The 15178-nt window shown below is 41.1% G+C and overlaps 2 protein-coding genes across 2 annotated transcripts in view; both read right to left on the minus strand.

Annotated features, from left to right (window-relative positions):
• Positions 1 to 2579, minus strand: part of elk4 (ETS transcription factor ELK4) — a 12086-nt gene extending 9507 nt beyond the window's left edge. The window contains exon 1 of the mRNA XM_079510620.1: positions 2474 to 2579. The gene's annotated coding sequence lies outside the window, so the exon portion shown is untranslated. The remainder of the gene's footprint in view (positions 1 to 2473) is intronic.
• Positions 2580 to 7403: 4824 nt separating this feature from the next.
• On the minus strand, positions 7404 to 13098 carry LOC306928965 (Krueppel-like factor 15). The gene is made up of 3 exons (XM_079509290.1): positions 12977 to 13098; positions 11220 to 12415; positions 7404 to 11083 (listed from the first exon to the last, which is right to left on the minus strand). The coding sequence occupies exons 2-3, from the start codon at positions 12350 to 12352 to the stop codon at positions 10915 to 10917; spliced, it is 1302 nt and encodes a 433-aa protein (XP_079365416.1). The 5' UTR covers positions 12353 to 12415; positions 12977 to 13098; the 3' UTR covers positions 7404 to 10914.
• Between the last annotated feature and the right edge of the window lie 2080 nt (positions 13099 to 15178).

The following is a 15178-nucleotide window of genomic DNA, read 5'->3' on the forward strand; positions in this document are numbered from 1 at the left end:
GGAAAGGCTTGCTGTGGACAGTTTTATCGAGCTGTACACAGAGAACACAATAGATGCATTACAATAACAGATACACCATAACATACATTAATACTCTAATGTATTATTCAGCTTACTGGAAATGTATAACCAACATAATACCTATTTAAAAAAGTGACTGAACACCCTGGTCAGCATTACAGTAAAGTTAACTTAGCCTAATAATATAATATGCTCTGTCATGTAGTATAAATTGGGCTTTAGACTGTTCTAGAGCGTGTATAACGACCTTGCTTGTGTGTGTGTATTCTCTCAAGTCAACATAAACAGTCCCAATATGCTAATATGCAGTTTGGTAACATTATTATGATTCCATCCATTTAGTTTCACCCAGGTAGTGTAAGTGATATTTATTGGTTAAAAGAAAAAGTGTTTTGTTAAAAGTTTAAATCAATATTCTGATAGTAATCATTACAGTACTATGGTGTTTGTTCAGTGTCTCCAGCTCTTTAATAAACAGAAAATACATTTTCAGGTACGTAGGTGACAAACTTTCAGCCAATCAGGAGAGAGAAGCTATGTATAAGCTTAATTTAGTGTTTCAGTTCCAATTGTGTCTGCTCATTAACATTTCTTTGTGTCTTTGTATCACTTACAATTCAAATTGTTTAATCTGTATCCTGACTGCATTTTCTATCCTGATTGGATAAATTGTTATCCCAGTTTCAGTTTCAGAAAATGCATTTTCTGTTTAATAAAAAGCTGGAGAGACATGGAGAGTGTAGACTCACAATATATAGCTCTGGTCCATAGCCCTAATGCCCTTGCTGCCGTTGCATTAAGGCTCTGCCACTCTTTGCTTCCTGCGCTCGCATGAAATGCAGACCAGACTCTCCACTGTTGCAGAAATATAAAGAACGTTTTACCTACTCACCAATACAAAGGCGGCTTGTGTTATTAGAAAGCCTACTTTCCTTACTACTTTCGCAATCTGAGCCCCCCACCACACTTATAAAATTCACTTTTTCGCCAGAAAGGGATTTCTTTCCACCGGAAAACATTTTTAGTTACTCAACTGCGACCTCTACCGATATAGCCAAGATAAAATCTCATAGACAAGATTTTTCCTTTCGGTGAATTTGGGTGAAAAGAAATCCCTTAATGGGCAAAAAGTGCATTTTATACGTGTGGCTCAGAGTGCGTCCACCGGCGTCCACTAAGGAAAGTAGGCTTTCTAATAACACAGGCCGCCTTTGTATTGGTGAGTAGGTAAAACGTAAAACATTTATATTTCCGCAACAGAGGAGAGGCTGGTCTGCATTTCATGAGAGGGCAGGAAGACAATGCTGTCCCATAGCTCTAATGAAGGCATTAGAGCTATGTACCAGCTAGAGCTACACAATATAGAGCTTTTTAACACTTATTTTAACCAAAGAAAATCACTTACACTACCTTTTAATAATAATCAAAGACCATTTGTCCACTTCAACTGGTGGACCATGGGACCTGTCACCTTAAGTAGCCTGACAGGCACCATATACATAAAAACAACCTCACCAGGCTAAATGTGCTATGGTAGCCTACAATTTAGACTCTCGTAGATGTATTTATCGATTCTGACATTTTCAATCTACGAGATTTCATTTAATTAATTAATTATTTAAAAAAGTGTTAAGCATGTGCAGCAGTTGTATTTGGTTGGACCATAATGTAACCTTCTTCTGCTCAGTGTTTGGGTTTATTGTATTTCGCCTCTTGTGCAGATCCAAATAAAATAATTCAAGTGTGTGTGTGTGTGTGTGTGTGTGTGTGTGTGTGTGTGTGTGTGTGTGTGTGTGTGTGTGTGTGTGTGTGTGTGTGTGTGTGTGTGTGTGTGTGTGTGTGTGTGTGTGTGTGTGTGTGTGCATCCTAAGCCGCTTTATGGAGAGAGTAAATCTGTCCTGACTCATCCAGTCCAGCTGGGTTGGTGACACACCCCCCACACACACACAATCTGTCTGTTCTGACAGTTTTAAATCTGGTGAAATCAGGGTAAAAATGGGACAGTCCTGCTGTCAATGCATACAAGATGACCTCACAAAAGGTTGAGAGATATCTGATTATGAAACGTCAACCATTTAATTCATTACAGTTTGGTATTAGGTGCATGGACACTCGGCGTCTGCCCTGCAATTATAATAAGCATTGCAATGATTTAAAAGACACATTTCACAAGTTTATGTTTAGTCTGTCTTGAAGCTTCCACTATGCATTGCCACTGCCGCCGACAACACACACACACACACACACACACACACACACACACACACTTGTTGGATGAATAATAACTACCAACAAGCTATAGGCTCAGTTTTAAGCAGCAGTGCACGCGGCAGGTTTTCAACTTTTACTTTCGTTACTGACATCAATCACAACGACCGCAAAGTAAAGTCAAGCTGACGTGAACGGTGATAGGTAGAAGTTAGCAATAGGTTAGCTTTTCTGCTAACGTTACCTTGCTGCTAGTAGAGCCCGCTGGTGTTCGGAGGAGTCGTCCGTCCTAGCGCGTCGGAACAAAACCCAAACATTGTTTTAATGCCGTCTACTCAAAGCCCCGCAGCTCAGTGCACGGCGAGCAAAACAAACGGACCGCCAATGCCGTGCACATTCCTCAATAGAAGAGACATTAAAGTGGCTTGCAGCTCTCTGACGGTTACGTTTGACAGGAAATTAAATCCACGACTGAGACTGAGCTCACTTCCTCTCCGTGTTTACGGTTGTAATAACTGCTTCATAACAACGCGTTGCTGTTGTGTACTAGTAGGCTAACCGTAGTTGTGGTGGTACCGTGCCGTGGTGGTTGTTGTTCTTCTTGTTGTGTGAATTGTATTTGCATAGGCTACACCTTAACATTTATGAAAAAAAGCCCCTAGGACTTCCTTTTAGCATCATTGTATAATTGACTGTACGGCTTCTATAGGGACCACTGTTGCAAACTGTTAATAAAGTATTCAATCAAATTAATCAATAATAATAATAATAAACCCTCAGACGTAAAGTTTTTTATGATTGACCCATATTGGTCATTGTAGATTGTTTTTGTGTTACAACAATGCTTATTGACCATTCGCAAAATGAAAGTAAATAAAATCATAATAATCTATCATTCATTATTGCTGTTTAACTAGTCAAACAGGTTTGGTTTACTATACAGCATTATAAGGCTAATGACGGGACAAACAATAGGCCTACATATTACTGTTATTAGTATGCAAATTGAAAAGGTTTCGTTTTTTGTTTTGTTGAAATACCTAAAGTGACCACCAAGTGGCAGTAGAATATACCTGCAGGTGGATAAACAAAATAAAAATAAAAATATTAGCACATGGTTTGTCAATTATGTTATTTTGCAAGAAAATGTTTAGATAATTGTGTATTAACCTCACAGAGAGCACTATTGCCATTAATATAGCCTTGTGTAAATTATTATACACAAGTACAAAGATTATTCTGACCATGTCCTTCTTCTGAAATGGTAAGCACTCTACAAAGGCTACCCACTCTTTCATTATTAGACTACTATTACTATTATTTTGAGATTCGCTGTGGCCATATATCCACTAAGATTTAACCAAATATAATTACTTGCGCAAGCAGAGCGTGCAAGTAATGTTTTTCGTCAGGTGCTACGATGCGTATGTCCCGTAGCAGCATATGACGTGATGAAGATATGTACCAATGCCAGGGTATAATTGGCTTTCGATGGTGACGTAATGATGATATGTTTCAGTGTCGGGTGGATTAAAGGTAATGCCCCTATGTATACATGTATGTAATCTGACACCACTACCACTAATCAACTTACAAATTACATATTACACTGAAACATATCTTTATTACGTCACCATTGAGAGCCAGTTATACCAGTTATACTCTGGCATTGGCACATATCTTCATCACGTCATATGCTGCTACGGGACATACGCATCAAACGACCCAAGTAACCACAGTATACCGCTAATCAACTTACAAATTACATATACATACCGACACTGAAACATATCTTTATTACGTTACCATTGGGAGCCAGTTATACCAGTTATACCCTGGCATTGGTACATATCTTCATCACATCATATGCTGCTACGGGACATACGCATCAAACGACCCAAGTAACCACAGTATACCGCTAATCAACTTACAAATTACATATATACATAGAGGCATTTCCTTTAATCGACCCGACACCGAAACATATCTTTTATTACGTCACCATTGAGAGCCAGTTATACACTGGCAAAGGTACATATCTTCATTGCGTCATACGCAGCCATGGCAACACATAAAACGACCTTAATTGGTTATTAATTATACGTAAGCCAATCATGGACATTCGTAAGGAAAGGTGCATATACCAGGAATGTCCCGATGAGGACTGCAAGGACAAGATTGTTGACCTTAATAATGGAAATTACCGCTGTGAGAAATGTGGAAGAGAATTTCCTGAGTTCGAATATAGACTCAATATAGCAGACTTTTGTGGCGAGAAATTGATGTCATGCTCCCAGGAAATAGTTGAAGTCCTCCTGGCACAACAGTACTCGCACGCTCTGCTTGCGCACTAGTAGGCCATTTATGGCCTACTTGGGATGCAACAAGCAAGTAGGCACTCGACAGAATATTGGGAATATTTTGCACTTGAAGCTAAATATACTGTAGTTACAGAAGATAGGGCATCTATTCATAGATTTAGTTGTTGGCTATCTGACTCATTGCAGTGGATGGTGCATTCAATATGGATTTTTAGTCTCAAATATCAGTTTCACTTTTACTGATGTAATAGCAATACAATACTCATCCAAGTACAGGAAAGACTGCAATCGTAGGCTATAGATAATGGATATACTTAAGCCTATTTAAAACTTGTCTACACATAAAAACTGATAACTTAAAAAAATGTGTTAAGATTACACCTTTTGTATTGTTTCTTCTTTTCACTAATCAGCTATAGTTAAAACACATTTTATTTCACACACTTTATGGACTGTTAACTATTAAAAGTAGGCCTAATTCAGAATTTTATTAAACATACAGCCCACCTTTATTACTAGTGCTTCCCTACTTGAAGTTCTGTTTGGTAATTGAGACAAAGTATTGTTGCCAATGCTATCACAATATCTTACTGCGGTGGTGGCTCAGGGGTAGAGTGGCCGGATGGTGACCGCCCGGCCACAACAGTTGAATCCACAAAGATGCAATGGGCCTTCCTTTGGACCTCTTAGCCCTGGCTTGGACTATAGCCTACTACATGACTAGACCTGACCACGATTTGGTTTTGGACTATACACATTAGTGCTTGTTAACTGTTTTCATATTGGGAGCTGGATTTTGCATTGACCATATCAATAGGTTTGTTTGAATATGATAAATAATATTAAAACAAATGGTTGACCCAATGGTTGAGGGGGAGAAATGAACTATACTGCACTGGAAATCACTTAAGATCTTTGGATTACACACAATATTCAGGATGGGTCTCTTGTGCAAAAGGTGATTGCTTTCCACCTTCTAATGTGCAATAAATAGGCCTATATAAAACTACATTAGCAGCACTATTGTAATACAAAGCACATTCACATGGCTAACACTCAATGAATCCATCTCAAATTAATTTATCAGTGGCCTATACATTCAACTGACACATTTCAAAGTGTCACTTTTCTTGTGTCTCACATCAGGAAATAATCAGTTTATATGTTACACAGCATAAAAGGACTGATTCATTTTTAAAACCAGCATAACTCTTTGACCTATAGTAACCTCCCTGGGTCACAATTGTTGTGAGCTACTCTTATTACATTACGGGGTATGGCCACAATTTGTTCCAAAGAGGATCCCACTCGCTTTCTTCCCTCACATGTGGACCTCCCTGTCCCAGAACGGTTTCATCAGTATGGACTAAGAAAAATCACAATACAAACCGTCTAAGCTGCTTGCACCAACCTTGTCATCCCAGACTGTTGAAAACGAGAGAGCACAAAAGGAGCATGAAAGGCAGGAACTCAACTTTCAGTTTGAAACATGCCCCAGCTTCCTCTCTAGACACACCCACCCTGCCAAACAGGACTGCAAAGCACCAACAGAGCAGCCAGACATTCCAGGCTAAAGAGTGGGAAGCTTCTACAGTGAGCAACTGTATTTTCCTCACTCCCGTTGTCTTTCCCTTTACAAGTATTGCCCACTGACATCACATCACTGACATCAGTGTTAAAACATGCTGGCACTTACTGTATGGGACTCATAACCTGTCCTACAGGAATGTCCTTGATATAAATAAGCCACGCACACACTGCTGTAATCCCTGCCATTGTTTTGGTGCTGCAGGAAATATGTTTTGTATTATCTCAATGGTGAAACAATCCCTAATCAAAAAAATAGGGGTGCACGATTATGAAATTATGACTGATATGATCCAATCTCTGATTATTTGCAGGGTCATCATATCTGCCGATACCAATTCTGACCGATTCCGATATTATACAGAGGACCACAAATGGAAACAAGCCTAGGCCCTAGGGGCTTGGCCCAATGCCTGTTAATAAAGTATTCAATCAATAAATAGTCTATATTATTTTTCCAAGTGTCTGTTTTCACTACTGAATGAGTACAAAGCCATTGAGATCGGTGAAAATAATCCAGATTATTTTGAGAGCAATCCGATACAGATATGGTATTTTTATGGCCAATATGGGCAATTCCGATACGCTACCAATTATATCGTGCATCTCTACAAAAAAATACATATTAATTTTAAAAGTTTGGAGCCTTAATTACTACTCTAAATCATACATGGGCAACTGGAGACCCGGGGGCCACCTTCACTTAATGCGGCCCGCAGGTTAATATCGGAATACTGATATAGTATTGATTTCAGCTGACAAACATGACCCGCATCTATATTTGTAGCTTAGTATTAAAATGTTATTGTGTTTTCTATGTCCAATGTATTTGTATTTAAGTTCATAAAGTTAACATAAGTCTAACTAAATGCATTTTAAATTAAATAAAAATTATACTTTTCAGGATTCCAATTAAAAAATACCAACAAAAAAAAATTCAGGATTTCGATTCAAATATAGAAAAAATAGCAGATCTACAAGATCAAAACACATCACAGTGCGACGTGATTTGAGCTTGTAGATCTGCTATTCTTGCTATACAACAGTAATATGCAATGTGGCCCTCTGGAGTAAGTGTGGAAATATAGTGGCCCTCTCCATCTTTAAAGTTGCCCACCCCTGATCTAAATGACACTAACTCTGGGGGAGCCTGGGATTGAACTGGAAACCTCCCAAGCTGCTGCTCTGCCCCAGAGCCACTGCCTCCACATTGTCACACACACTGTTGAAATCAAGATACAACAAATCAAATATCCTTTTGAATTCTTGCATTTTATTTTGTAAATAGGAAAATAGCATTTCTGGTATTCAAAAAATACATCCTGTATTCCAGCAGATATACAGATTGAGATGGAAAGGAAGAGAGAGAGGGAGACAGACAAGACAGAGAGAGACATGATTAGAGAATACAGGTCAGGATGTAGGTCAGTAGAAGCAGCCTGTGGAGAGTCAGACAGAAACACCACTGGTTCAGACAGATAAACAAATCTGACTGCCTAAATGTGTTTCTGCATTACTAGGCATGTATATCTATAATTAGAGATGAGCACATGAGAATGATTATGTACTGTATATGAATGTGCATTGTTACATGCAGAAGGGCTTTACTTCGTGTATTTGTCTGAAACCACTGACTTTGCTCAGCGGGTGAGATTGCCAGTGGCATATCGTCTGTAGCAGTGAGTACATGCGCCTGCTGGTTCAATGGACAGAATCCTATCATTGTAGCTTTTTGCTAGTTACATAGTCTATTTGAATACAAGAACGCTCACCCCAAAACCTATTCATGCCGGGTCAAATCTGGTGACCTCAGAACGGTCGGACCCACGTATTTATGGCCACCAAAATCAAATCGGTCGATCTCGGACCGATCATACCCACAAATCAAGTGATCTAAGAATGGTTGGACCCACAAATCCGGTGATCTCAGAACAGTCAGACCCATGTATTTCTGGCCACCAAAAACGAATCGGCCAGATTTGACATCTCGGCTCGAGTCTGCTTTAGGTGGCTCCCGTCATTTTAACAGTTTTTGTCTAACTACTACAGAGTGTTCCACCAGCTGGGGACGAGTGTTTTTCTTTTTTCTTAAGTACATTTATTTGGACGAGACGCATATTAATGAACACTGCACATAAAATGCTATGTAAATACACCTGATTTAGCAAAAATGTTCCGCCACTGGGGGCGAGCATTCCGCATATAAATGGGGGCGAGTAGGTTTTGGGGGCGAGCGTTCCGGTTACAGTCAATTTAACCTCATGAACCCTAGCATCTATTCTGGGCATATAATAATAGGCGAACATTCGGCAAAACTAGCTGAACATTCAGCAAAAATAGCAGTTTTCCATTTCCATTTGACGTATACCAAATATATAGGATCAAAGTGGTTATAATGTCCACAAAGCACCAGTTTACAAGCACCAGATCAAACATGAATAAGTGTAACTAGCATGATTTAACTTTTCTTGTAAAATGCACTCTGCCTTTCAAGGTTCCAAGACACAGAAATGTCATACAGTACATCATCCATCTTCCACTTTCCCTCTGCATGCTAAACACAAGTGCACTTGAGACCAGCAGCCTCAGCTTAATGGTGGGTGACCGTATGAGTGGGGACTCGGAAGCCCTGTCTGGCATCAAACCAGATTGTAATCACTCAGCGACATTCCATGGATTGATTACGCTTACAATCAAACTCACAAACCAAAAACCTCTCTGATAAAATCACTAAATAGCTTAATGCACTGATTGAGAAAAAAAAACATGTTTAAAGGCTACAAGCTCTGTAAATGTAATAGTGTCCATTATGTTCAGTACATACATTATATTGAATAGGCTAATACATGTGTTTGAGTAGAGTTTAGCTGCCCTTTCAGGTTTAAATTATTACTTGCTGCCCTAACCCACAGAAAAAAGGGTTTACAGTAATTGTATTACTGTAAATCAGAATAAGCAACATTTCACATCATTTTGCACTGTAAAGCTAAAGTATAAAATCATATACAGAGTAGTCGCTAGGCCACAAAAGTTGGCTGCACATGGTTTCAAAGACAGAGAACAAAGAGCTTATAAGTTGTAGGTCACAATACAAGAGTGTCATTTTCGCACTCTCAGAAGGACCAGAACAAGGATTTCTGGTTTGGCAAACCCAGATGAAATCACAGTTAAATAAGAGCAGTCACATGATAACAATACTAAAGTAGGACCAAGTAAGGTTTTGTAGCTTATGCAAAGGCATCAATCGAGATCACAGGGGTGCTGGAATAGAGACAAGGCATACAGGGTAGATTAAGATTGGACAACACATATGGCAAGGGATAGGATAAAGGCTTGGGTTGTATGCATAAAGCATCTGGAAGTATGAAATATAATTCTCAACTGACCAAATTATAAGTAATCTATTATAGTAGAAGTTTAGTCTCATCGAGAGAAATCTTAGCATTGTACTTCCAATTTCAAGAGTGTTCCTAAGCCTCTACATTCCATCCAAGGGCACAAAAAGTAATAGTAACAATGATACGTTCTAGTGCTTTAAAACTATCCTCATTCTATGGATAGCAATCAAACCCAGCCATGTCAAACTCAATCCAACCGCAGTCCTTGTGTGATTAGGATACACTGGATGAATATGACATACTGAAGTTTTAACAAATTTACTTTGTGCAACAATCATGCAAAAAAAGGAAGAAAAAAAAAGAAGATATTGCTGTATTATATTTTCTACTTTATCAATATACTACAAGGTTTATCTAAGTTGGTAAAAGTGTAAGTTCAAATGAATGTGAGAGCAAGTTGTTCTGTATCAACAAACTTCAATGTAAATTCTTGTATTTACCAATACCGTTATCTGCTGCAGTAATTAATTGTGCTATTAAACTAGCTTAAGCACCTGCCTGGCGTGGCTTTGCAGAGTAAAAGGGAGAGGGAGAGAGCCAGCTACCAGGCTATCTCAAGAGAGACCAACTAGGTAGGCTATCGCTACCTGTTACATTTGCTACGATACTTCTGCACTTAGTTGGTCAGAGCACCACGAATATTATATCTTGAATGAAATGTCTAGAAATGTTTTAATTAGCAGCAATTATTACTTTTTCTGAGACATTTTATGCACCCAGTGCCTTAAGTTTGGCTTTGAGAAAGAGAGGAGTGGGAATGGGCATCCATGTATAATTATAGTTCTCGCCACTGGTTTCACTTCCTGTTTACAACAGCACTTTTGTTACTTTGTTAGGAAAACTGAAATACAAATACAAATACAAAGTTTTGAGTAACGCAATGACAAGTGGAAGCAATGTGTAAAAAAATAAAAATAAAAAAGAGGAAGAAAAGACTGGTCTCTGCTTATAAGACTGGTGCCTCTCATGTGTTTGTCATCTGCTCAGGTTAGGCACTATGTGTGCACGTGTGGGCCGGGGCAGATACAGTATGTATACCTGCGGCTGCCTGCCTGTTTAAAGGCCAGGAACCTGATTTCACTTAAGCAACATTTTTTCTCTCTTTTCCTGAGGTGGCTGTTAGCTAGACTGTAGCACTAAGACAAGTACACATCTGCTCTGAAAGAACAGTGAGAAGAGGGGAGGACGGAGAGGAGAGAAATAGAGCTGAATGAAGGGAGAATAAAGACAGGAAAAAACAGCATGAAGGGGAACAGCCACTTGTTCAGCCAACAGTTCGCCTCATGGAGGCCCAGAGTCCTGGAGGAGACACAGACTCCCCTGGCTCGGCTGACACAAGTCCTGGACACTTAGGCGGGGCTTAGGCCAGCTCGGGGGGGTCAGACAGTGGCTCGGATGATCCTGCTAGGCCTGGAGCTGCGGTGCACCTTGGTGTGCTTGGACAAATGGTCGCTGCGGGCAAACTTCTTCTCGCACAGCGAGCATTCGTACGGCTTGATACCAGAGTGCGAGCGCCGATGACGAGACAGCTCGTCAGATCGGGAGAACCTGTCGACAGAAGAACGTACATCTTGAGACTCAAAAATGGCATTCAACTTAAATTTAAATATTTCTTTTGCTATTTAGATTTTTTTGCTATCAATGTAATTTCTACAATTTCGACCCTGTCCCTCACAGCACATACCTCCAACCGCAGTCAGGCCAGCTGCATGTGTAGGGCTTCTCTCCGGTATGCCGGCGGAAGTGGGCCTTCAGGTGGCTGCTCTTGGTGTACATCTTCTCGCAGCCCGGGTGGGAACATTTATGCACCCTGAGAGTCTCTGTCGGGGCCATTCTGGACACACGGGGGGCCACTGCTTTCAGCAGACCGTTGGCCGGGGCCCCGACCCCCGCAATCCTTGTGATCTCCAAAGTCCTCATGGTGATGGGGAGTGGGGCGATCTTCACGTACTTCTGATCGCCTCCCCCGGGTTCCCCGCAGTTCAGTGGCACGAGCGTGGTGGCGGACACCTGAGAGGCCAACAGGGTGAAGTTCTGCCCCGTCGTACCATGGAGCCCGACAACAAGATGGGCCAGCCGTAGGCCATTGGGGGCTCCCGGAGGAGAGCTCGTTGGGGCGTGAGGCCGGGCCAGAGGTAGGGGCTGGAGCTGGAGGACCAATGGAGTGCTCAGGATCACCGGTGGCCCTGCGGCGGTTGAAGATACAGACGCGGAGGTCACATGGGAAGAGGGGGGTGGTTCGGCCGGGCTGGGACTACTTTGTTCCTGGTTCTTAGGGCTGTGTGGAGTAGAGGGACGTTGTGTGGAGGCACCTGTCCCTGGTTCACTTTGTGTCACTGAGGATGAGGATAGGGGTTCTTCAGAGGAGGGCGATTCACCAGCACTGCATGGGGAGGGAGGGGTCTCTTCTTTGATGACCCGCGGTCCATCTCTGACCACCTCCATCTTCTCCCTCAGGAACTCCTCTATGTCCTCCAGCGTTGGGGAGAACGGGGATGGCAGGCGGAGGGGGAATTCTGGTAGCCGGGGATCCTGGGACCCCTGGCTCATAGCTTTACATTCCTCTTCTCCATCTAATCCCAGGAATATTTGCAGAGGAGCCCCTTCGTAATCAGCTTCGTCCTCCTCCTCCTCATCTTCTTCTCCGGGGCTAGAGCTCAGCATAGCCCCCAGCTCCCCTGCCTCGGGGCTGTAGCAGGAGCCTGAACTGCCACCCTCACTGCTCGCTCCCTCCCCAAGGCCCAGGGAGAATAGACTGCTGCTTTCCCTAAACAAGTCATTTTCTGAGATCAGCGTTCGGCTGCTGATAGACACCATTGATCCGCACCAGATGCAGAGGAGAGGAAGCCAGGGGAAGCAGTTACACAGGAATCAATGAATCTGCAAAAGCAACAATGCACTATTATGACCATTATAGTCAAGTAAAAAGCTTATAGTTTACCCCCACCAACCGCACCCCCATCCCACCTTCACGTGGTACTGAAGGAGGATCGCATATAGGCTACTGCTAAAGCATACAGAACAAACACTAGAAGGGATGTGATGCATGATAATGATTAAGATTCTTTCTTCCTTGCGTCATTCACTGTCTGGCCATCAAGCACATGTTGCAGCAGCAGCCAGCCGCCGCGCAGGCCAGATACTTTACGTCTGCATGAACAACACGTTTGGTAAACACGGGCCTCGTGACGCGCCCATGCCCATATGGTGAGCAAAGCTAAGCACAGCAGGAGGAAAACAAGTTGAGAAGCCTGCTGCAAAAGCAAACTACAATATTATTAGTGGTACAACGAACCAACACAAATGGAAAAGGCACCTAAACACAACTGCTACAAGGGAATTCGCGAGTCTCAAGTTCGACTGGGTCACAATTCTAAAAATAATCAAATATGTACACATCAATGCAAAAGGAGCAAATTACATCGCATCTTGATTACTTACCGTCTGTAACTATGAAATATGCCAAAAGCGAGCGAAATGATCCGTCGATTAAGTTTTTCTCCGTCGTATTATTGTTGCAGAAAAAGATCCCGTCCTTGCCACGGATCCATGTTGGCATTCTTTTTTCCGAGACCATCACATGACTGCATTGCTGTACACTCCAGCGTCATGTCAGCAGGCCGCGAATGAAAACCACAGATCCGTTAGCTGACTTCAAAGTAACACCGACGTTACTACAACGTATTTGAGTAATAACACAGTTGTAATGAAAACTCGATGTACATCCCATTAGGAGACATTTCCCCCAGTAGATACATATTCAAGAATGTGAGAAATTAGCTGGCTTGTAACCAGAATAGGCTACTTTGTTCATTTTAAGAGGCTCAGAGTCATACAATTCATGTTTGCACTATATTTTAAGTTATTTTAAAACAAGATATAGAGATACAGAGATATAAAGAACACGATATGTGTATGTATTGAAAAATATGATGTTGCACACGAAAACAAACAACTAGTTGTTCATTATTTTGTTTCTTATTGTAATTCAAAAATTAAAATAAAGCTTTTAGTTTGAAAGCCCAATCTCTACATTTCCTGTAGTGTGGTGAGTTTTGGCTCTCCTGACGCAGCTGTACACTCGGAGGCACGGATCCAATTCTGCGTCTCTGATTGGTTGAGCACATGGAGGCTCGCCCTAAAAAGAGAACTCTCATTGGTTTCCGCTCGATAAATTCAGTTTTTCCATGTGTTTATGGAAAGAGAGCACCGACCACTGAACCAGATGCAATGTAGGTTATTGTTATTGTATAGAGAAAATGAAGTCATATGGCTGGATATTTTCATGGAAACTACTGCTTTATGGGCTGCTTATTATACAATTCTAAACTGTCAAGTGATAGTCTATAGGCCTATGTCAGACTAGCCAGCTGGCTATTTTATTCAACAAGGATCTCAAATGTGGCATGAACTATTGCTCTCACAACACAACACAACACAACACAACACAACACAACACTTCACATTTTCTGTGTGTTCACATTTATATTTCAGCCATTTAGCCAACATTATTTCTTACCCAGAATTACTCACTTCACAAGGATTCAATGTTGGCTGCTGTGGGGATGGGGATCTTCTATCAACCTTAACCTCCCACCTTTTAGTAATTTCCTCAACTCAGTCTCCAATTTTTGTTAATATGTTGATGAATACATAGGACCACAATGGACTGTTATCCTTAATGTCTTACTGTACCATGTGCTGTTTACATTTCTGACTAATCAATCAATCAATCAATCAATCAATCAATCAATCAATCAATCAATCAAATGCATAGCATGGTAGTGATGGGAAAATAACACCTTCATTTGTCCAGAATTAACCAACCCTGCAGGCTAACTCTAACTCTGACTCATTTGTGCACACGCACGCACGTACGCACGCACGCACTCACGCACACACACACACACCGCATGCCATGCACACAAAACAATTACTGTATTTTCCTGCCAGATACAATACTGGCACATATTATTATTATGCAAATATTATTAATCAAATGTATCTAGGAGTGAATAACCTCTTTATTCACAGACACATTCACATTATTTAATGTTTTGGAAATATGTCTATCTACATTTGACAATCTACATTACACCTTAATAAGTATACGCCTTGCCCAGCCATGAGGCCCATAGGGCAGGAGCCTATGCTGCCTATCTCCTGTTTCTGTAGCGTGAGGCAGCTTGATGTACACCCCCTGGACAGTTGGTAACCAAATGGACCCTTATAGATCTTATAAAGGTGATCACCCCCCACCCTTGCACTCTATACATACAGTTTTTATTTTTTCTGAAATGATTTTGATTTATTGTTGTTATTGATGATATTGAGTTTTGTTGTTATTCTTCATGTCATGTCTATGAATTGATTGCATAGGGCCTAAATGGAAACAAGATAGCAAGCAACTTTTTTTTGGTGCTATCCCTTTTGAACTGAGTGTTTGACTGTAAACTGTTTCTGTTTTTACATTTATGTTCAATAAACTATTCAATCAATCAATCAATCAATCAGTGATATTGCATTCAGTTTGGCGGTGTGACTCCTGTGATACTACATATTATATATGCGCAATCATGACACAGAATCTGAGATCACTACCCCCCTGAAGCAGAGCCAATATAGAGAGAGATATTACATCAG

This window comes from Electrona antarctica (assembly GCF_951216825.1).
Source record: "Electrona antarctica genome assembly, chromosome: 9".
Classification (NCBI taxonomy): Eukaryota; Metazoa; Chordata; class Actinopteri; order Myctophiformes; family Myctophidae; genus Electrona; species Electrona antarctica.